The sequence below is a fragment of the Vanellus vanellus genome, assembly GCF_965231255.1.
Source record: "Vanellus vanellus genome assembly, chromosome: 11".
NCBI lineage: Eukaryota > Metazoa > Chordata > Aves > Charadriiformes > Charadriidae > Vanellus > Vanellus vanellus.
Genome location: NC_138916.1, coordinates 13,588,405 through 13,612,102, shown reverse-complemented (window position 1 = coordinate 13,612,102; position 23,698 = coordinate 13,588,405). Strand labels below are relative to the sequence as shown.

At 43.1% G+C, this 23,698-nt stretch overlaps 3 protein-coding genes across 5 annotated transcripts; 1 reads left to right on the top strand and 2 right to left on the bottom strand.

Annotated features, from left to right (window-relative positions):
• Window positions 1–74: 74 nt before the first annotated feature.
• LOC309676183 (CDC42 small effector protein 2-B-like) lies at window positions 75–1,265 on the bottom strand (the record flags this gene model as incomplete). Its single annotated transcript, XM_082488675.1, has 3 exons — window positions 75–149; window positions 685–786; window positions 1,212–1,265. 3 exons carry the CDS (start codon window positions 1,263–1,265, stop codon window positions 75–77), a joined length of 231 nt encoding a protein of 76 aa, XP_082344801.1.
• Window positions 1,266–6,281: 5,016 nt separating this feature from the next.
• Window positions 6,282–9,357, top strand: LOC309676080 (nicotinamide riboside kinase 2-like). Its single transcript, XM_082488543.1, has 8 exons — window positions 6,282–6,588; window positions 6,781–6,871; window positions 7,330–7,375; window positions 7,514–7,700; window positions 7,913–7,984; window positions 8,651–8,757; window positions 8,962–9,053; window positions 9,164–9,357. The coding sequence occupies exons 1-8, from the start codon at window positions 6,563–6,565 to the stop codon at window positions 9,167–9,169; spliced, it is 627 nt and encodes a 208-aa protein (XP_082344669.1). The 5' UTR covers window positions 6,282–6,562; the 3' UTR covers window positions 9,170–9,357.
• Window positions 9,358–9,464: 107 nt separating this feature from the next.
• SQOR (sulfide quinone oxidoreductase) lies at window positions 9,465–23,331 on the bottom strand. 3 transcript variants are annotated; one of them, XM_082488541.1, is made up of 10 exons: window positions 23,204–23,331; window positions 17,291–17,542; window positions 16,791–16,961; window positions 16,188–16,241; window positions 14,372–14,566; window positions 13,239–13,448; window positions 12,542–12,725; window positions 11,581–11,648; window positions 10,475–10,653; window positions 9,465–10,093 (listed from the first exon to the last, which is right to left on the bottom strand). In XM_082488541.1, the coding sequence occupies exons 2-10, from the start codon at window positions 17,522–17,524 to the stop codon at window positions 10,036–10,038; spliced, it is 1,353 nt and encodes a 450-aa protein (XP_082344667.1). In that variant the 5' UTR covers window positions 17,525–17,542; window positions 23,204–23,331; the 3' UTR covers window positions 9,465–10,035. The 3 variants fall into 3 exon arrangements, with proteins under 3 accessions (XP_082344667.1, XP_082344666.1, XP_082344668.1); XM_082488540.1 differs by lacking the exon at window positions 23,204–23,331 and adding an exon at window positions 19,204–19,430; XM_082488542.1 differs by lacking the exons at window positions 9,465–10,093; window positions 23,204–23,331 and adding an exon at window positions 19,204–19,430 and having other exon boundaries at window positions 10,517–10,653; window positions 12,546–12,725.
• Between the last annotated feature and the right edge of the window lie 367 nt (window positions 23,332–23,698).

Here is a 23,698-nt window from a genome sequence, read left to right as displayed (position 1 = left end):
CTTTTAGAGAATACGAAAGCACAGTCCGGGAGGTCCTCATAAGACAGAGCAGACTTCAGCCTTCTCTCAGTTTCCTAGATGTCAACAGTTGCAGAAGTGCCATTTGTGTAGCCACCTTTAGACTTCATGTGGTCCTGAATTGATACAGCCTAGGAAAAAAGCTTATTAGAACATGCATCTGATAAAGCCTGGTTGCCACAGCAATTATTAAAAGCATCACTTTGAAGAGACAGGTGAGCCATATGTTTGCAGTGCTGGGTCCCAACGGCAGTAGGGAGAAATAACAACTAAACCCAGGATTGTTAAATACTATTTTAAGTCAGTGCATAAGATGGGTCTTGCTATCCAAAATCCACTTATTCTTACATCCTTCACCCTGGGACAACTTCGACTTCAGGGTGATTTGTTATCTGGACCTAGTATCAAGTGCATCCACAGAATCCTAATCCAAAAGGTTCTCATCATACATAAAGATAACTGGGGAAATGAGCACTTTTTGCTGAATATATCTTCCACAGTATCTTATGTTTACAAACCAAAGGACAGTTCTGTGCTGATGCTATTCTATTGATAAAAAAAAAAGTCAGATTTTTTCTCTCTTACAGTTACCTAGTATTTTATTAGCTACCTGCTCTACAGGTTACTGAGTGGAGATTTCTACTTATCCAAGAGGTGCACACTTACTGATGAATAGTCACTACTCATCTCTCTTGCCCCAACATGCGCTGTGTGTACAAAGTTCATTGGTTCTCCTATCATATTCCGGTCCAGTCTTCGACGCCTCTTCTATAAGAAAGAAGATATCTTAGGTCTCTATTCAGAAAACATGAGCAGCTTTCAGAAAGAAACAAGCATCTGAGTTAAAAGACGGTCAGTAGTGACCCCTAATGACTCCTCATTGCAACCGGGCTGAAGTTTCAGACTGTTTGCAGTAAGAGAGAGTCAAAGTCACTTTTATAACTGCTAATTGAATTTTAGCAAAAACCTACTTTAATGTTGGAAAGTCGGGGCCTGAGAACTGCAAACAGTCACATGGCCAAAGCTTCTTACAAAACATACATAGTTTAAACATAGTTCAACGTGTCCATTTTTAGCATTTACATTACTTAGCCCAAACGAATTAAAACAACATGACAATGAAAGGGTTTTCCACATAACTGAAAGAGGAAATCTCAAATCTGATAAAGGATGGCAGTTGTGCATCTACCTACCGGTTGAGGCTGTTCACCATTGCACCAATTAAAACAAACCAGGAATTCAGTCATTATATTTTTCAGTAGGTAATAAGGTCTTGTTAAGTGTAATTATTTCCCTGGGAGTTAAAGCAGTATGAAGACCAAGAGGCAGTTTCTAAAGCAAGTTTAGGAAGAAATTATGCAGATTCACTGGTAAAGATCACAGAAAGCATCCGATAAGTACACCTGCAAAGAGATTATTATGTAAATTTATACTAAAATATATCAAAGTCTTGTAACAGTTATTGAACAATAGACACTTCAGAAAACTAAAACAAGACTGTAAAATTCTTAAAACATACCTGGACAGAAGAGTAGCATCAATTTGAAATCAGTACATTCATGTCAGAAATCAGGGTTAAGAACTCTGTACATTTACTCCCAGACAGCCAGTAGTGTAAGTTCTGGTTTCTTTACAGAAGCGTAATAAAAGCAATGCTAGAATGAAGTCGTGTCTTGTTTAACAGTCTGTGATCTGGTTGTAAGTAGAGCTGGCCAATACTTATGAACTGTTTAGTATTTCAAAAGAAAACAGCTTTGAAACACAACAGATTGAATGCTTAACATTTACAAACTGGCCCAAAAGGAAGTCTCCATCTTACATCTGATACACTTACTCTTCTCAGACATAGAAAAGCTCAAAGTAAAGAGTATTCTACAACTCCAAAAAGCCCTTAGAAGAGAGAAAAAGAGCTTTGTATACCAGCAGCAGAAACTGCTCATCAGACAGAGCCTAGAGCTTCCCAAAAGGTATAAAACTATTAACACAACACTTCTGAACTGGATACACAATGAGGGAACTCACTGACCTTAACTGCCCTGAAGCTATGATAAAAAACAACTTTTTAGTGGTTACTGACTTTAAAAAAAAATATATATATCTTCCTTCAAATCAAACCCAGGGCTAGCGAGTAGCCTTTCCTATCAAGTTTTTCATAACCCAGATCATTAAAAAAGTATTTCAACATGTTAATTGAGAAAGGGGTTTGTTGTTTTGTTTTGTTTTGTTTTTTTTTTTTCCAAAACTTACAGCTTAACAGAAGTTACAGCTTCATGAATTCAGTCTTTCTGAACTCCCACTGAAGTCTTCACAACCAAACAGCATAAGCTTCCCCTTTCACAGGCATTTCTTATGTAGTTCCACAATTATGTAATTAGCACATCTATTTCTTTCACCTTTGTGTTTTTCTTACACTTCATCACTTCTCACACTTCAAGCAGATTTTTAAAATTTCTGACATTTATCTATCAAAGCATTTGTTACATTTGCCTTTTCGCTTTAGGTGGCCTATATGGTGCATTACTGCAGAATGTGTCATATATTATTCCATTTTATCCTGAGTAGTATTAATACAACTCCTTATCTGGCTCAATTATCATTTCTCACCTCACTTCATCCTCTCACAATGGTCTTTATCACCACTGACTCCTTGTTTGGGTGCAGCAAAGAAGGGACACTGGCCCACACAACCGTAAGAACATGCAGAAGCCGAAGCTTTTGCCTACCCTTCACATTAGTTGCAATTTTTGGAGGTTTATTTCATGTTAAGGAGACTGCATCAAAGCCAAGATTTTATTAAAAATCATAAATTGCATCACTGTACACTAATAACCTATTTTGAAAGCAGGCTGACTGAGACAAGCATCAAATTAGAGAAACATCCCCATCCCAAAACAATGGTTGAACACCTACTCTCCTCTCACTGTACCCCCCAGCATTCGGCCATCTACCTCGATGGGGCTCCAGGCATACCTGGGTCTTACCTGCTGCTCTCAGTGAGTCCTGACGGGATGGTACATCCTCATTCAAGCACTGGAACACAGCCAGCTCCTGTCTTGGCAACTCCAGCGCATTTACAGTTCACATTCCTGGGTTATAATTAATCCTCATTGCTAAACAAGAATGCTTCACTGTGATCCCATACCCTGCGACAGTTCCTTCGCTCTGTGAGGCGCTGCGGAAGTCTGTTGTGCACTTCACGCTTACATACAGGTGTCAGAAAAGCAGAACGGAAACCAAAAATAGCGCCCTACTTTGGCGTCAGATTTGTGCAGCCATGCAGTTTTATCAGCACTATCCATACAGCCTGTGGCTCACTTCCACTCCTGCGGCAGCTCTGCAGGTGTCCTCCTGGCACACAGCAGCGCTGGACGCCTTCCTGTTGTGTTTTACAACACAAGTCTTCTTTTCCTCTGCAGGAGTCAGAGTATCATCCTCCAGGACAGGAATGTCTGCACCAGGGCATGGGACACCACCTTCCTCCCACAGATTCAAGGTTTCCACACTAACTGGAAGAATTTTAAAAACATCTTAATGCCTTCAGGCTTGCCCAGGACTAATAAAAGCCAACAAGAACCCCCAAATCGAGGAGAAAACAACATTTTGTCACTGTTGGCACACAGACCAGAATTGGACAATATCCTGTTGTTCTTTCTCTCTATTTTTCACCATAGCAGCAGTATCATCGAGGAGAGAGAGACAAAGGGCCAGGGAAATGGCTAGCACACGCAGACACAGATGTTGAATGCGATGGGCAGGATGCACATCCATTCTGGGGTCCGTAGCCTTAAAGTGCCCGAGAGCTTTATGAATGTTTATATACACTTTACAAAGCGTAACATTCAATTTGTTCCACCATTGCTGTGTGTTAAAAAGTATTAAAAACATTCCTGTATTTTACTTACAAAATATTGATTCTGTATGAAGTGTAGAATGTTTGCCTGAATCAAAACAGAAGATTTCTCCCTTTCCAGACAAGAGAGATGCACGGTAATCTTCATACACTAACATATCTATTCTTCACAATTAGCCTTTAGATTCAAGGTCTGATCGTGACAAATCCTTGACTCTGAGCTGTTAGTGAAAGACAATGAGTGTAAAGTTAGTGTGTATTATCACACATCAGACGCAGACTACCATCACTCTGCCCCAACCGAGTTGTTAAATTGTGATAACTTTTGAGTCCAGTTGTTGCCATTTTCATTCCGGCTCTCTCAGTACTGAATTGATGTGAGAAGCATATTTCAGCCTGTCATTCTAGAAACCACTGTGCTTCTAGTTTGTTCGTTATCCTTACTTTGCTCATTTGATATTTACATCATGTTAAAATACTGAAACAGTTCTATGTTTACATATTTGAACAGCAAGGTATGGTAAAAAACAGCGGAAGTTGTATTTCCAGATCAAAAAGCAGTTTTGAACACAAAACTTTAAGAGTGCATCTTGCTTGGTCAAAGGTGAAGAGTAAAAAACAATACATTACCAAGACTTTGGAAGAATCTTAAAGCCAAACAGCTGAAATCCTGCTGTAGAGTGAGTTTAACTGCTTGGAAATGGCATCCTGATTTTACTAGTATATGTACAGATTGAAAATTTAGTTTGAGATGTCCTCAAATTACATAACAACACTATTAAGTAGCATGATTAGATATTGGCCTTCTGTCATCCTGGAGCTTCATAGAAAGCTGAGAATAGGGTTCTACCCGAGACCTCCATTAATTTAAGTGCGTTGGTATTGTTAATCTAAGGAATTTGGGTGTAGTCTCTGAGATTTGAAGCTTCTCCTTTTAAAAGCTAAGTAGACAGACACATTAAAACAAACAAACAAAAAACCACCAAGGCAGCTCCTCTATTTTAAAGTAGAAATAGGCTAGTCACAAAATAAAAAAAATGCATTTTTAACTAACTGTCCATTCCCTCTCAAAAAAAAGAAAAGCCAAGAGACCAAATGATGTGTGCTGTTTGGAAGTTAAAAATAAATGTGAGAAAAATCAACTGAGATTTGCCTGGAGTCTTACCAGAAGAAAATTAGTAAAACTCACAAAAAGATGAGAAGCAAGCTGAGCAGCTGGCAATACACCAACCACTGGTATTGTAAACATGCTGAACTGAATTACCAGACTGCAAATTACGGAAGTTAATGTTACTAAGAATAAACTCAGATTCGATTAAAAAAAAAAAAAAAAGGCTGTGACCGTAAATTTTGTTTCTTCATAGAAGGGAAAATGTCTTAACGAGGAAAGGTTTAGTCACTCAGGGGCACAGCAGTTTCCAGTCCTGTGGTATTCTGCAGTTTGCAGGAGTTGGGGCACTGGCAGCCCGCAGCCAGGGGACAAAGGCAGCGGCCCAGGGAAGGTGCGGTGCTGCAGTCACAGGAGCAGGGAACTGCCCTTCTGTTGAGACCGGGGGATTCCAGAAGACAAACTCTCCACGCTGTTTCCCAGTCAAATTTCTACGCGCCCATTAAACCTCCCCGATTTCCTGGCCTAAGGACGGGTTTTGACCTTGAACGCAGAAGATGCTCGCGGAGCTGCTGGCGCCTTTTACTCTGAAGAACTGCAGGGGTCACCCTGCCACAGAGCAGCCGCCCCCGCCCGCCGCGGGCAGCCCTGCCTGCCTGACTCACGCCGCAGGGAAGGCCGTGCCCCCACGGCCCCTCCATCCCGCGGCCTTTCCCCGCTAACAAACCCAGGGGCACGGCCCGGCCGCGGCCGTCCGCCTCAGGCGGGTCCTGCCGCCAGAGCCGCTGTAACAGCCCCTGGGGTGGGGGTGGGGCGGACGGCCGGACGGCCTGAGGACGCGGCGGCGGAACCGACACCTGCTTCGACCTCCCTCAGGGCGCGGGGCCCGGCCTCACGCTGCCTCAGGGCGCTCGCCCCCTCCGCAACGGAGCCCAGCAGCACCGAGCCGCCCGCTGGGCCGTCAGTGGCAGCGGGGCCGATCCCCCGCGGCACCGGGTCCCGCAGAACCTGAGGGAGCGCGCGGGCCCCGCCGCGACACACCCACGCCGCGCGGCCGCCACTAGCCCACCCCCCCCTCCCGCCTCAGGCGCGCCATGCTCCTGGCATTGGCGCAACTGCCCGCCCCCCGAGGCGGCAGCCAGCGAGCGCCGCCGAGCGGCAGCGCTGTAGCCCTATCGGGCATGAGTGAACGCGCCCTGCCCAATAGCCGCGAGGAGTCCGCGTCGCGCGCTCTCCATTGGCTGCGGTGGCAGCCGCCCAATGGGCGCCCAGGAGCGTGAGGGGAAGGCCCATGCGGCGGGTGCCGGCCTCCCTTTGCGGAGCGCTCTGGTGCAGCGCGGACCAGCTCTGCTGCTGCTCCCTCCTCCGGCCACCATGGCGTTGCCCAGCAGTTGACGTTGGGCTTCTCCCCTTTCTACCTTCTCCTCTTTCTCCAGCCCCTCTCTTCCCCTCCCTTCCCCGGGTCCCGGCTCAGGCACGTAGGCGGCCGGTACCGGAGACGCCGGGTCTTCCTTCCCCCTCCCCTCCCCTCCCCTCCCCTCGGGAACAGGCTGTAGGAGTCGGGCCGGGCGGCTGCCGGAGGCGCCATGAACATCATCATCGGCATCGGCGGGTGAGAGCCGTGGGCCGGGCCGGGCCGCGCCGGCGGAAGGGGGGGGGGCGGCTCTGGATGGGGGGGGTGCCGGGCCCGGGCGCGCTTCCCTCCCCCACCCGGCCCTCCTCGTGTTGCTGCCGCAGTGGCGCGAGCAGCGCGCGCACACGTGTCCCGCCGCCCTCGCCGACGGCCGGTGGCTTCTCGCCGCAGGGTGACCAACGGCGGGAAGACCACCCTGACCCGCCGGCTGATGCAGGCCCTGCCCAACTGCAGCGTGGTGCACCAGGATGACTTCTTCAAGGTGAGGCGGGTGCCGGCCGCCCTCTGTAGGGCGGGGGAAGGCGAGGGGTGACCCCCGCCTGCTTCCGCCCGCTCGCCCTGGCGCCCTGCCCGCCGCCTCTGCCGCCCTGCCCGCGCCGCTCCTTCCCCGCGCCCTCCGCGGCGGGTCCTCGGCAACGCGCGGCTGGGGTGGCCGGGGCGGCTGGGGGATAAGCCTGCGCTGTCACACCTCCCCGTGACTTTCCATTTTCTTGGAGTGCTACACGGCGTGCTTGTGTTGGTGGGAAGATAGAGGAGCAGGCTGCTTTATCTTGGCCTCATTACTACTGCTTTTTATCTGCATGCAAAGAAACCTGGTGCAGGGTTAAGATTCCTCTTCCTAGCTTCGGGGTTGGGAGCTTGAATCTTGCTTTGAAGTGGGTATCAAGCTTCCCAGGAGCTGTCCTGACCAAGCAGTTTTCTTTCTTATCACTGTTTCAGCCCCAAGATGAAATAGAAGTTGAAGATGGGTTTAAACAGTATGATGGTAAGGCTTTGCTTACAGCATTATCAAAGTGTAACTCTAAAACTCAAAATTTGATGCTTTATGTGCACTATTTTTGTACTGATTATTACTAGATGATACTTAATTACTGCTTAATGATAGTTGTCTTTTTTATCTTAGTGATTAGTGCACTAGATATGGAAGCTATGATGAGTACCATAAATGCTTGGATAAAAAACCCTGTCAAGTTTGAACGTTCTCATGGGATCAACAACACACTGGATGCCCAAATCTTACAAGATAAGGAAGGAGGAGATGAAACAATCCACATTCTTATTGTTGAAGGCTTTCTACTTTACACCTACAGGTGATCAAATGTGACTTCATATATGTTGACTTTTACATGACAGGTAAACCTCCGAGGGAATAAAAAGACCTGTCCTAAACAAAGAGTTAGCAGCTGGTACCGACTACTGCTGAGTTCAGGTGTCACAAGTCTGAAGATAGCTCTAGGTACAGGAAATGGATTTCTTGCTACTAACCAAAGAGTCCAGCTGTAACCAGATGTATCTCTTTCAGGCCATTGATTGACGTATTCCACCATCGGTACTTCCTTTCCATTCCATATGAAGAATGTAAAAGGAGAAGAAGGTAAGTTTATCTTTCTAAGTTCCCTTGCTAGCCCAATAGCATCTTACTCTGTTCAAGGCTTTGTTTCTCTTTAAAGCCTTTAGATAAGAAAGCTTAAACACTAGTGTACCTGCTGTGCTAAAAGACTGTAGCTTCCTTCACCAAACAAACACAAAAGCTATTGCGTATGTGAGACTAAAGCTCAGTTTCAGCACAGGTTTTTCAAGAGGCTTTCTCCCTTTGTGGTTTTCCAATGACATGGTTCCCACGTCTTGGAACTATCCTGGGATTTTATATTTGGCTGTATTGTTGTATGCATACACTGTTACTAATGCAAATGAAACATGTTAAACTTGAAAAAGTTACATTTCAGAGGAATAAGCAGACAGCTATTTTATCCAAAGTTCTGGTAAAGCTTTAAAAGAAAGCTATTCATCAATGTTAAGATCAGTCTGTCTTAGGAATCCTCTCTGCATCTTGAATACTTAGGACCCGCACATCAAATTCCAGCTTTCTGGGGGTATCCTTATGCTTGCAGCTTATGTTAAAGACTGACTTTTGATAAGCTTAGAAACTACATTGGAAGCAATGAGCTCGGGCTAGTGTGTAGAGAAAGTGAATTAACTACCCATTGCTTCCCTAAACTGTGATTAGACTACTTTTGAATAACAATGTCTCAATTTACAGTTCAAGGAATTACACTGTACCAGATCCACCTGGATTGTTTGATGGCCATGTGTGGCCTATGTATGTAAAGCACAGGAAGATAATGGAAGATCTTGGAGTTGATGTGGGTAAGTCTTTAATGACAAAAGCACTTTTGAAAGGTTGCTTTATGAGAGCGCTTTTCATACTGGTTAGATACATGAGAGGAGTTGAAGCAGGTGGATGGAGTGTATTTCTCCAATACCTGTCAAGTGCATGCTCTTTAAATTAGGATCTGGCAGGCTTACAAAAACATTAAATTACAGCTCTCTTATTTTACTTTCTTACTTAAGTGCACTTGAATGGAACAAAATCAAAGGAGGAGCTGTTTAATGATGTATATGGACAGATCCAGAATAAGATTGAAGAATTACTTAACATGCAGGTACACGTTCATGCTTATAACTGCAACTCAAAGGCAACCCTTTTAAAGGCTATGCTGAGAAAGCATAAAGCTGTAACTTGAAATATGTTCACATATATCTTTCTGTTTAGAAATAAGCTGCTGATAATGATTCTTGTGGGTGAAGACGATTCCTGTTTGCTCTGCGCTGTCTACCTGACTGCCACTAAAGTTCCAGCTTCTGTGAAGACTCAACTCTTAAATTCGACTTTATTCAATCTTCCCTTGAAACTGAGTTATATATGGTCATGATTAAAAAGCACTTCCCCCTTGTCTGTCCTCTTAATTTGTGCTTCAGCCTAGTATATAGCCTCAGTTGATATCTGTCTTCTCCCAACTGCCCATCTATTGGGAGTTCTTTTCACTACGTTGTTAACCTGTGAGAGTAAAACATTATAGAGGAACCGATGTGAAGCAGCACAAGAGCGTGCGTATGTGTATATACGTATACACATATACTGCTTTGAGTTCTTTCCTTCCACTAACCTGCATGAATTTCTATAATCCATGCTTAGTGATGAAGAATTAGGATTGGTTTTGCTCTTCAGAAATGAGAGAACAGTAGGAAATTTTCAGGCCATTTTACTAGCATTAAATTATTCTCTTAAATGCAGTGCATACATTGATGTCAAATGCATAGTCAGGGAAGAAACTTTACATATACAACAGCTTTAAAATTGATTGCTTTAATAGATTTCAGTAGTGTTCTGTAGCTTAAAGCAAGTTCACACTTAGGTTCAAACTCCTGTGTACATACAGAAGTAGTTTAAGGCCTTGGTTTACATAGAAGCAGTTGAAAGCATATGAAGGCTTAATCCCTAGTAAGGGAAAAAGTGAATTTAGGACAAAAGCTTGATTTTAAAAAAAAAAGTCTACCATGTGGTTGTCCAAGAGGGAAGATACATATTGATCCATTGTGAGACAAGTCCTTCAAAAGGGTTTGACCGACATCAAGAAGCAGCAATTACTTCAAGCCCAGATGCATTAGCTTCCTGACAGGAGCTGGTCCTCCCCAGTATCCCCTAGAAATGGAGAAAGTTGTTTTGACAAATTTTATGTATGTACTATCAAAGTACGGTTTGGGGGGATTTTTTTTGGTTTAGTCCCATAAGATGCCATACTTGTCAAGAGATGAATGTTAGGGGGCAGCTTTGGGCAAGCTTTAGGGCCCAGCTTTGGGCAAGGGTTGCCCTTCTGTCTAATTTAACCCTATTCTGCTTGAACAAAGCCATGAACTAGCAAAGTGCCTGGAGTTCTCAGAAAGTTGAGGTCTTATTTGTGAATAAGGACGCACTTCATTTGCTTCTGTTCTACTAAGGAACTTAACCCAGAACATATATCTGTACCTGGCTTTCTTCTGAATGATCACAGCAGCTCTGCCTGCTCACAATTGAAATACTTACTTAAGTAGTGCATTCCAGTAGAGAAAAGGCATCATATCGGCTTTCATATGGTACATGGTTACTCTCTCCTTACTCTGGTCAATGGGAAAGGTTTCCAAAGGCTGAGCATTGTAGTCAAATTCTGCTAGAATCACCTTGTTGTAGCCTGTTACTAGTGGGCAGGAAGTGTATCCATCGTACTGCAATGAAGAATACCCCCTTTTCATTAATCTGAGTAAAGTCTAAATGCTGAGCTATCACAAGCCATATGGTTAACATTCATATTTCAAAATAAGTTACTAAGAGGCGTCTGCGTTTATAGCGTTAACACCAGCAAGTCTGGAAGGCTGCTAAGCCAATTACGGTTTAATAACCATAAAACTAATCCATTTCATTTCAAATGTAGATTTGCTTAACAACATTGCTTAAATTAGAACTAACTTTGAACAATAGGGCTTTGTGTCATTAATTGCTGGTTATTACTGTAACCAGCAGAATAGGTGACCGCTAGATCTGGATGAGAGCTGGTGCTAGCTTTAATGGACAGTATATAAACAGAATCTTGAATGTAATGGTAAAAAGGATTCCAGAGGATCACAGGAGTATGGATGATGATATTCAGGTTAGTACCCCAAGGAATTCAGAAGCCATATGTAAAATGAAAGCCAAGTCTCAAAGAGAAATTTGAACGCAGTTACAGACTTAACATCTTCTGTAGTACAAAACTTTCAATTTAACTCCTTAAAAGATCATGTTCTGTACAGGGGAGGCAAGTTTAACATAGTACAGATGTGTAAAGTTTGCAAGAGTTTTCTTGGAGTAGGGATTATATTAGTCAACAGTTTTACTCTAAATAAGTCACCTGCATTGGTGAAGAACCCAGACTAATCAGCCTTTCAACTTCTTTCAACTCTAAAGTCAAAGAATTAAATAGGTGATATTTTTAACAGCAGTATCAAGAATATGAATTTTGTAACTATTATGACAGAGTATTTAGCACCCCAACTGCTGACGCAAAGCCCTTCCTGCCTTCCGGTTCACACAGTTCAGCTGCTTGCAAAACTTCCTGCATAAGAACGGAGAAAACATTCAAGATAACTTCTCCCTAAGACGAAAGCTGTAGGTACCTTTTTTGTTGGCAACTGGTCCTTCATTACCAGGGAAATAGTTTTATCAAGCACTGCAGACTGGGCAGCTACATAAGGAAGAAAAAAAAAGAGTGTATTATGGGTTTGTTTCAGTCAGTAATTATTTCCATTACTAGAGCAAACACTAGTAACCAGGCATTTTGTTGGGTAATTCAGCTGTAATTGAACTTACATGTCAAATCAGTTTGGGAAGTTTACAGTCCCAGATGAGAAAAAAAAAAACAAAAAAAACCAACAGTTTTTGGAATAATGCTTTGACCTCACTGCTTCCAATGTGCTAAAGCTTAATGAAACTTAAGCTATACGGTTTTAGCCTATGCCCATTCTCTGCTAAATTATACTATTGATATCATAAATTATGCTATATATATTCCAAACACTAAGACTCTAGCACACTGAAGTTTTGTTTCATTTTGAGTGCTGTAAGGGAAATATTCTAGACCCATTTGCTGGAATAGTTGACTATACTGTTCTTCAGTTGACACCAATAACATACTGTATAGCCTTTCTTTTTTTCCACCCTCTTATACAATTTTTTTTCAGTTGTGAGACCATATGCCTAAAGTGTTTTCATATTGGACCCTGCGGCTACAAGTACAGAACATGCGATTCTTCAATAGTGACTTATCAGTTAGCTAACACATGCATGAGCTTCTAAGATAGAGCAGAAAGTTTTGTTACTGAACGATGACGGAATGCAAGAGTAGTACATTCCTTTTATGTCATCCCATGAACACAGAAAATAGAATTAGTTCATCTGTGAGGCATTTGGAACAAGAGAACTGTGGGTTAATGGCATCAGCATGGTCTGTTGGCTTAGGAGACTTTTTGGAAGCTGGAAGTAATTGAAGCCAAGACCTCAGGAGTAACAAACCAAACAAAAAGCTTACTGTCACTCCAACACTTTTCATTGTGCACACAAACACACATGCAACTTTACCTACAGCTGCAGCAGTTTTTGATGTTGGAAGGTTGGTGCAGTCTCCAATACCAAATACATTAGGATACGTTTTATGTTGAAGAGTTTCCTTGTCTAGATCCACCCAGCCAATTTCATCTGAGACAGGACTGTTGATGAGTACATCAGGTGGCCCCATTGGGGGTGTGACATGAAGCATTTCATACTAGACAGAAAGAAAAGACATTGAACAGCTAATTTAGCGGAGCAAATCATACCTGTGTTGACATAAGGCAATAAGAACAGTATGGAGAAAGCTTTTCTTGGTTTGTGTTTTTTTTTTTTTTGTTTGTTTATTTTTAAACACAAGTATATAGAATGAAAATTTTCTTTTAAATTTGAAGTCCGCCCTTTTATTAATATGAACCTTCTCAGGCAACTCCACTTAGACCGGCATAACAGCAATTTGCCTTCCCCCATATACATCGAGACATTCCCAAGTTATACTAACAAGGCATACAGAATTCCAGGCATGGTTTACGAAATATTTTTTTCTTCTCTCCACCATAGTTTCAAACTTTGTAGTCTTACGCTAAAGTTAGAGATAGTACTCCTAGAAGGTAACAGCAGTATAGCAGTATACAACGAAGCAGACATCATGTTGTTACTGCGTGCCAGTTACGTTACAGTATACGAGGGAAAGAAATAGAACCAAACCAGAGGTCTGAAAGCTCCTGACCTGATGAACTTCAGTCACTCCGGGTTTGTCCAAGTTTTCAAACACAGCTTCCTGCTTGTCTGCTCGAACTTCTACAAGGTTGCACTTATAGTTAACACCAATATTCCTCTCCTTTATTATTTCAAGTAATGCATCAGCATACTTCTTGACACCAAAAATGACACCAAGTGAAGTGTTGAACATTATGTTTGCTTTGGAACGTTTTCCTGTCTGCACAGAGAGATCAAATTAGCCTTTTTTATTAAGAAACTGTGACAAGCTTGCAAAGGCAAAAGAACTATGCTGCATTACTGAAGAGCTGATAGAACTATTAATGCAGTTCAATTATTAATGAAGTATTAACATTAGAACTCTCAAGATGCAGCTATTTCACACGCTGTTAGAAGCTAGACAAGATAATCTTTGCCCTTTCTGAGTGAGGTATGAAGATAGCCCCCCACCAAATTGCTAGTGAGAAGAGGTGGCTGCAAGTCACTGAGGAACTGCTGTATGGAGGTCAAGCACTTGTAGCAGCTTAGCGTTATATAGCTTTCTGACACCTTCAGTTCTATGCATTACTCAGATACTCGCCCAACAGATAGCTCATGAAACTTGAACACATAAAAAGCCTGAGACGCTTCCCCTTGAAGTTGTCTTTTGTTTCCACTAAGCTTGCTATAACAGCCTGGCTAAGACTCCTGATGCCGAGACAATGTGCCACAGGGAGCAAGCATCACCTCTTTTCAGACTAGCAGGAAGACAAACACCAACAGATATTAAGTACTTAAAGTAACAAGAATTACTTAATTCCAGACAGCGTTATTTTAGCGCACCACTTGAAGTTATAAATTAGGCTGAGAACAGTTATATCTGTAGCTCACCAGAAGCAAGGTAAGCAGCAGTTTCCTTATGGATTGTGAATTCTACAAGTTTCTCCAATATTAAATATATGCTAAATATTTATGTGATTCAGTTAGCTTCATTTATTATACATTAATAATAGAAAAAGCAACTCAGACACTTTAATTTAATAATCCCGAGTCACATTCCTCTTGTGCGGTTTTTATTTGTTTTAAAGATAATACGAACACCTTAGAACAAGCCTTCCTTCCAACCATGGAAACAAGCACTGGCAGAGAGAGTAAAATACTTACTTTCCTCCAGTAGGCCTCTGATAAATACATGATCTTCTGAGGAGCCCCTGCACACTTCACTGGAGTATTTGGAAAAGTGAAGATAGCATTTCCTTCTTTGAAATCTTGTAAAGCTTTCCATGTTTTCTCTACCGTATGAACTGAATAATTGGAACCTATTTTAGGGTGATGAAAACCCTCAGGCAAGCCTTTGATCTAAGAAAATGAAATTAAGGTTTAAAGTACAGATGGCAAAAAATTTGTCATCATCATCAAGTATTGAAGGCAGACTTGAGAAACAGTTATTTAAGAAGCCTCTAGCAAAAAGAAAGCCCATACATACTTACTGGTTGGCACTTTTGAAAATAAGCCTAGCAATCAAACAGATAGATCCATTAGAATTTAGTAGATGATTTAGTAGATGTAACATATACTGAAATGACTCTGGTCTGCAACATCCGTAGTTTAAGTGTGCAGTGCAGACCCAGACCAAACTTTTTGTAGATTAGTGCATGAAATTCAGAGTAAGAATATCTAAAGTCACTGCCACATCACTGTAAGTAAAAAATCATGTTAAAAAAAAAAAGGTGTTAAGAAAATTTGTAAGACGAATGAAACTCTACGGCAGTCAGTTGCAGATACCTGTATTTCCTATGGTTATTCTAACTCGACTGTCTCAAATAATTATTTCCCTACTACTCCTCCTATGCCTGAGCATCTGCTTGTGAGAAAGGGAGTTGTCCCCTCTTCAAAATAACGGACTGCAGAAATTCTGTGAGAAAACGAAGTCATGTTACATTCACTGCAATGTGTTTGGGACTTTGCAGTCTACACCAGGAAGAATGCTGTTGGTGAATACAAATAAGAGAAACCATCCCTCTTTTCTAACTGTCCACTTTCATTTTAAAGCCATATAAATCTGTTACTATGAATTTTATTCGCTACAGAGTAATAGGGATTAACTGTATTACATAGCTTCTACTACTGAATACTGAGTTTAGTTTTATCAGGTTGCACTGCAGAGATATATACAAAGACTGAGAGGGTCACTGAACACAATGCAACTCCTCACTCCACTGCCCTAATCACCAGAATTTATCTGGTATGACTACAATTAACTAAGACTAGCTCTTGCTTCACGTATGCTTTGGGAGCTATTCAGAGAGGTACTCAAATATATTATCAGGTACTACATCATATTCAGGTCAGGTTAAAACCATGAGAGTCAAATTGCTCAAACATCTTGCCTTTGTGGTCTCCTCCTCCTACATACCACTACGGTCATTCTCGTGCCATACAATGGTATTAACATTTTCCTCCAAGTGCCACTGTATAAAGTCTACAGGAAACCCAACAGAGGGGAAGGGCCCCAGGGCCTATTTAAACACAAGCGTGGTAACTCAGCTGGTCCCTTCTGAAGTGCATCCTTTAAGAAAGGTGAGGGTGGGTCAAATTAATTCTGCGGGAAAGATTTTACTGACTGCTACGTGTTCCTCACTTCTGTTCACACTAGAGGTGCTTTGTACTACAGTCAGCATACCTTATTACCTCATTATTACAGACTGCCTTTAAGTTCTAGAATTAACTTGCTGCCCCATCTGCTGATATTGCCATAGAGATACAACAAAGCTGTCTTAAAAGACCTTCCCAAGGGTAATTTGGGTTATTATATAGAGAACTGTAGAAGGAATAAGCTGTCTTCTGGCTCTTTAATTCCTATTAGTGTTCAATATCTTGCAGTAAAAGAGTGTACTGAAAAGCCATTTACTTTAGTGAATCATAAGGGTACGTGATGCCATTAGAACTAGTAAAAACATGATTACTGTAAAACAAATACCTTTTCGTAATGCAGACTAATCCCAAGGGCAATTATCAGATACTTGTAAGATACCTGTGGTGTAGGGGGGGGAGGGGAGGAGAAAAAAAAAAAAAAAAAAAAAAAGGTATTTTAGACAAAAACCAAAACATTACCTCAAAGCAAATTTAAGTTATCTGACAGCAACAGAGTCATAAGGGAAGAAGATATAGGGAGCTTTAGTAACATAAATGTTAAGCTCTAAGAATAATCTACAGTTAAAATGCTAACTGCATTACAAATTATACAGATAGCCTTTGCTATACGCAAAACCAAGTGTTCGGAGCAAAATATTCTCTCTTTTGTGTTCAGTTCACTATAAACAGGGAAGAGACTTATAAAAATTATATTTTCAGTTGGTGTTATTCTAACCTAGTTATCTACAACAACTTTTATTAGAAACAGATTTTAGGATCAAGTACTTCTCATAAGACTAAGTGGAATTTCCTGGCCTCCTGGATGCTGAAGGAAGGTCTTGCTCAATAGGCAGTTCCAAAGGGATCTGCAGGAAGTGGACAGACAACTCATGACATAGAATAAAAGGCTAAGAATAACATTTTTATATATTTTTTTTAACATTATTACCTTGATATCATTCTCCAGCCAGACACAGTTCTTATCTGGATCCAATGCTGTAACTCGAGATTTGATCCACTCAACACCTTTAGGCATCACGCTTCCTGTTGGTCGGGCAGAAGCTGCCAACTGCTTTGCACCACCGCCAACCAGGGTCCACAGTGGCTGATAGTAATGAGTCTGAAAGAAATGTTCAAATCGACACTTACGAACTGTTTAAAGGGACTTTAAGATGAGAGCACATCACTCCAAATAGGAAGCTGTGCTTTTTAACACTGTATTATCCTTAACAAAAGAAACTACAAATAACCAAGGGTTTTGCATGACAAAGCTGGAGGGATGCATGCATCTCTATCATGGAGCAACCAATTTCATGCAAAGCCTTCTAAAAGATGGCTAGTTGGCTTCCTCCCCACAATTAAATTGTAGAGGGATGAGGATCAGACCAATCTGGTCACATATGTAATGTGCTTATTCTTCTCAATGCTCTACAGCTGAGGAATACTTACCTTACTTGGCTCAACAACAGCTACGTTTCCTGCACCCACTTTCCTCTTCATCCGAGCACTCATGGTGATTCCACCAGCGCCTCCACCCAACACCAGTACTTCATAATAATCCTTGGCAGCACACCTGACTGCTGTGTGTAAGCCAAAGGAGCTCATCTTCTGCATTCCTGGTTTCAGCAGCCATACACCAGAACGGAGACAGGAACAGGAGGACACTACTCCGATTGCTGACATCTTTCACTAAGTGGGAAGCTACAAGATAAGGAAAGGCACCAGTAACAATTACAGAAGGTAGAATTCATATTTATTTATATGCCTGGATGAGTCTTCAAGGCAAGAACTATACTACCAAACCTTTGTTGCAGCTAAACCACTAATTTGCAAATGGATTGTAATCATTTTTGGGAAGAAAAAAGAAAGCCAATCATGACCTCTGCCAGGAAATTGAAGTTTCACACAAGCAAATGAATTCTAATAAAGCATGAGAATATTTCCTGGTTATCACAGCAGGAAAGTGTATCTGGTCCTACAGTACAGGCAATGCATATGCTGTAACTCCAGCTGTAATATTATAACCCTGAAGAGATGAGTGCCGCAAAAAGGAACAAGAATTTGCTAGGTGTTGTAGATCACTGAAATACTGAACAAGGTGTGAAGATACTGAGTGCCATTCCACTCACTGTATGCGTCAGCCAAACACATCGTTACATCAGTATTTTAATGTTATGATGTACTGGCATATGCACACATCAGACATGCCTTCTCGCCGCCTCGCAGGGGTGCAAGCCATTAGGGTAAGCATTAGGTGCTTTGAGCAAGGGCACGTGCATTAGTCTGTCCTTGCAGGAGAAGCAGTGATCCCTCAGCTTGATAGGAAAACAAAGTTCAATGAAACAAGAGTTTAAATCTTCCTAGATCTGGGCTCTTTGAGTATACCCCAAATACTTAGTTCTCTATCCGTGGTCACCTCTTGGCTTTTACATCAGCAAAGCAGCTAGAAACGAAGGTCAGAAATCCATACTTATCCCTGCTAGAGCTGCACCCTGCCACCTGACAAGTGAGAGCCAAAACCCTAAAGCCTGATATATCTCTACAATTGTAGCACTGGATATGCAATTGTGTTATCTAGAAGACAAAAAAGGTTAACCCACGTTTCCCTCCCTCCCCTAGAGCGAACAAGAACTCTTCCTGTTCTAAATCCATTGTTTGCACACAGTGAATAGAAATTTTTGGCTTTTCAGTAATAAAACAGGTATAAACTCATTTTAATTCAGTTCCTTATTGCCACATTGCCAATAAAGAATGAGTAACCATTGTAACCTGAAAAGCAACTTATAAGAAGACCTTCCTATCTTCTATAACTGCTCCCTGTTGCTTAATTCCTTGAGTCATCAAGCAAGAATTACAGCTTTTTCACCGAAAAAGGGTAGAACTCATTTATGGTACTTAGAGACAGGAGTCTGAAAACTAAACTAGAGACCTCAAATATTTTAAAGAAAATCTTCCAAGGTCGGCTTCAAAATTTCTCCACTATGCTAGATGTAGTTGAGCATTTCATTCTGCACGTTCTTGTGCTACCTTAACATCCCTCATCCCTGCCTACCCCAAACTCTTTATGAAGTCCCATTATTAACACACACAGTACCACTAATTTGGGACAGAGAGGGAAAATCTCAGAGGTGTGCACCGTAAAAACAATTTTAATCATTTTGTTTTACAGGAAGTTTCCAAGATGCAGACGTATTCTTCCCGTCCCCCTCCCCATCCAAAATAAAAACGCCAACTCTAGAACAAGTTAGTTTCACTTTAGAAGGCTGTTTATCATCTATCTAGTGCAGGCAGTTATTTAAAGATGTGGACAGACTGCTCAAGCAAGGGGAGGAAGTTGTTCCAGCCCTAGAAATAAAAAGTACCTGATGGAGATGTGTCCTGCTTTCTCCAAGTCACAGAGAGATGAATTGTGAAGAGTAAGTTTTGCAACTTCCGTCTGCGAGACAGTTTTAAGAGGGACAGCCTGTTTCCGGAAGCTCATGAACACAGGATTTTGCTTTGGGTTTTATTAAACACACAGAACAGACACAGTGGCCTGCTGGCTGACAACACGCACCACGTCCAGACCAAGAGAACATGACTTCATTTTTGTAATACTAACTAAGGAATAATTATCCTCTAACCAAATAGATTTTGAAGTAAGCGCACACAAGATGCATCTTAACTAACAGCAGTCTAACTGTTGAGAATGTAGTGTTAGGCTGCTCCTAAGCTGTTTCAGAGTATACAGAAACAACCAACCTGAAGTGTCATTTGAAGACAATTGTTTTAAAGAGAACTGCAAAATCCTTCATATTAAACTCCCAAGTCAGACAGCAGCTGTACAGTCATGTCAAGTCAACAACACGTCAACCCTCTACTTTGGACACTGGAGATAAACGAACAGGGGAATTACAGAACAAAAAAATAAGGTAAAGGGGAAAATTTGTAGTCAGCCTACTGAACTGAGCTGAAATTTTAAGCTTTTACAAGACCATTTTAAACACACAGCACACTTATCCATCATCCTTTAAACTATGCATAACAAAACATGACAGTTGATACTAGCCTTATAGAGCATGAAATCACATCACTAATGAAAGTCCGTATGCAAGTCTTAGAGCACTGCCTAGAAAAGTAGAGCACTGCCTAGAAAAGTAGAGCCTATGATACACTTCACCTTAGTGAGGGCTTCGCTTAGCCCGAGAGTTCTGCTGTTTAAAACTAATTCTGTCACGAGGAAAGGAAATCCTGCTCCACAAATGCTTTCAAGACACAGTGGTTTGTTACAGTGTTGGCAGCTTGTGTAATGCTACTGTAGCACAACTCACCTAGCACCACACAAAAATCAGGGCAATGTGACTCACAGTAAGTCCACAAAAAATGTCATTTCTCCCACGAGAGTTAGCATTTCAAAGCTCCCCCCCTTTTTTTTAAAACCAGATATTTTTTTTTTTCTTTTTAACACTCAGCTTGACAATAGTTAGTGACTGTCGCACCTCCATTCATAAATTTATTTTCCCTTTTACTGTAAGGCTATTTGTTTGCATGATTTTAGAATAAGTCTACTTAATATTGAAGAAAATGCACCTTAAAAAAAAAAAAATCACAATTAAGACTGACCACGAGAGCCAGTATTCTTTAGTGCTTGAATGTTATTAAACAGGTTAAGATAGTACAAACATAAAAATAGTGACTTTTCAGTAAAAAAAAAAAAAAAGGAAATAGAAAAAGCTGTTTTCCAGAGTTAGTGGCTTATAACATTGAGAAAACAAACCATAAGGAACTATCTTCATAAAGCTGCTCTTAAAACACAAATAAATGACATCTCTACAAGCATCCCAGAAGAAATTAATTGGCTACTAACTCTTTTTTAATCTTTTCTTTAAAGAAGAACCTTCCTGAAAAGGTTTATTAGGTAATACATTACAATTTAATATTTTTTGTGTATTTTACCCAATTCCAACCTCTAGCCAAGAAAACAGCCAGTTCTGTGCAGAACCCAAGCCAGAGCAGCTGAAGTCTACCTAACTGTATTCATTACAGTTTTTGCTATAACCTACTATCCAGCCTATAAACAAGCTCAAAGTGTAAAAGTTATCTGGCTACAGTTCCCCATGTATCGATAGCCATAAGTAAATAAAATCAACCTCTATGTAATAAAGACATGGGCAACAAGTCAGAAATACAACACTGGCAAATCACATGAGAATTGGTTAATTACAAGCACCAAAATTCAATCTCACACGCACTTATTAGGTCCACCAGATAATCTAACACGGAAAGTACTTTTTCATAATTAATTCTGCAGCATTACGTACACAGAGGAGGTATCACAGAACAGGTACGCCCTCAGACCCAAGGGACACACACAGAAGACCAAGCGTTACAAGCCATTCTCTTGCCAGGTCTCTAGATCCACATGCAGTAAATAAGCCTTGAGAGACACAACTAGTGCCTAGAACAAACACCCAACTGAAGCACGACACTTCACGCAGAGACACTCAGGACTACGGTTTCTTCCTCTCTGGAGTATCTACCCCATCATATGCTTAGCTCCCAAGACTGACTACTTCATTGAGCCAGCTTACGCACAATCTATCACAGGGAGTTACAGCAAGTGAAGTTTGAAAAGCCTTACTGAAGAGCAAAGATTACTGCAACTATCCTCTAAACAGCTGAGCACAGATTAACAGTTTAAACATTCCCTCCCTGCACAAACACTCAGCAGCTCCAGTGCGCTAGCATGGCGGGCAGCAGCTTTCCTCCCCGTGTCAAAGCCTTACACATCAAGCTCTCAACAGGGAAACGGTGACCGGCCACCGGGTCACGGCGCACCGGTCTCCCTGCCACCGCGGCAGCCGCCTAAATGGCGCATCCCGAGGTGCGAGGGGCAGCAGACCCCATCCTGGCGGCTGCTGCCTTTCGGTAACTCCCGCTTCCGCCCGCGGGCGGGCACGGTACCGCTCGGTACCGCTGCCCAACAGCGACGGCTGCGGGTGCTGCGAAGGACGCGCCGGGCCCCTGCCGCCCCCCGCTTCTCCTCGCCCATTCCCGCGACCAGCGGTACCCGCTCCCGCAGGGAGCGCCGCTGCCGGCGCAGAGCCCGGGGCCCGCGGAGCTGCACCGCCGGGCACGGCCGGGCCCGCCCGCCGCGGGGCCGAGGGACGCCTCCCGCCTCGGCCGCTCGCCGGGGCTCGCCCGGGACCTCCGCCCCCTCATGGCGGAGCTGACCCCCTCGGGGCCGCTCGCCGGGGCTCGCCCGGGACCTCCGCTCCCTCTCGCTACGCCCGGCCGGCCTCGGGGCCGCTCGCCGGGGTGGGTCCCCGCCAGGGCGGGCCGGGCGGCCCCGAGCTGCGGCCCCCGGCACTTGCCTGCCTGTTGCGCCGACAGCCGAGCGCCGCGAAGGAGGGCGGGGGGTGGGAAGGAGCGCGCCGCCGCCCCGTGCGCGATAAGCGGCGGGTCCCGTCAGCGGGAGCGGCGGGGCGGAGCGCGGCGGCGCCGGGTGCTGCACGCCCGGCGGGCAAAGGCCGGGGTCCGGCCAGGAGGGAGGCGGGCCCGGCCCGGGCACAGCAGCGGGGTGCCGTGCCAGCCCGTGCCGCTTTCAGCCAGGTGTCCCACCTCACCGAAAGGTCCAAAACCCCTTCAGGCAGCTGCGAGTGGTCCGAGGAAAGCTGAACAGATTTCAGCATCACAGCAGCTTTGCCTGCGCGTTTGTGTTAATCTCCCCCCCCCCATGTGTCCTTCCACCTTCAAACCAATTGGTCTTCCAGCTTGCCATCTCAAAAAAAAAAAAAAAAAAAAAAAAAAATCAGACTTAAGCCTGGAATCCCACCACATTAAAAAAAAAAACACATGAAATATTAAGAAACAAAAATAAGTCAAACTAAGAGTCCTAAGCTGAAACGGGAGTATAACTCATGGAGAAAGAGGATCCTTTCAGCTGAAGTACACACACAGGGTAGGGCTGCCAAGCCTTAACAAGTTTTCCCCTAAAACTTTATAGGGCCTTTGATTTATGGCATAGTGATAATGTGAAGTAATAACAGCCATTAATCCACTAAGTCACGTTTGTCAAGCCAAAGAGTCACATGAAGATTAGTTCTGAGAGTAACACACACAGACAACATTACTTATGCCAACTCATATGCATCAAGCAACCAACAGATCCAAACCATGTGTAAGGCCATTCCCTTCTCAGGCTCAACCTTCCCTTCTTGGCACAGGGAAAACTGCTCAGCTGACACCCAGCCAATGGTGGAAAGCAATCAAAAATGGGGGGAAGGCCTTGAGATGCCACGAGGCTGTTCCACTGTCTGTGCGCAACTGAGCAGAAGGGAACAAGCTATTCTGCAGGCTGCCCATGTGAAAGAAAAGCAGTACCTGTGCCAGTCCACCTGCACACCCAGGCACACACAATGCAATCCTCCCTTGCGCTTCCAAACAAGACCAGTTTCTCTGTCCCAGCTCCACAGTTGTCACTCGTTCAGCACCGGCGCATTGCCACTCCTGATGGCCAGCCAGTGGCAAACCAGCTAATGCTCGTCACTTGCTTGTGCCACTTGTCTTACACTTCATGTTACTTTGACCTTCTATGTATAGAAAAGAAGCATCAGTTGCTTTTCTCAATTTACAGCTGAAGGCCAATAATCATAAAGTCAAGCCTGACAATTCACCTCTGTTCTCACAGTCATTCCTGACGGGTACAGAGGTTGTTGGAAATGAGGCCATAGCACTTCACATCTGAATTAGAAAGACTCATTTTGCCTCCTTGTAAAAACCCACACTATCATTCCCAGCTAGTGGGTGTTCTCACAAAAATACACAAAATAAGTCCAATAAGCAGGTTTAGCCAAAAGATATCCTTAATTGTTGCAG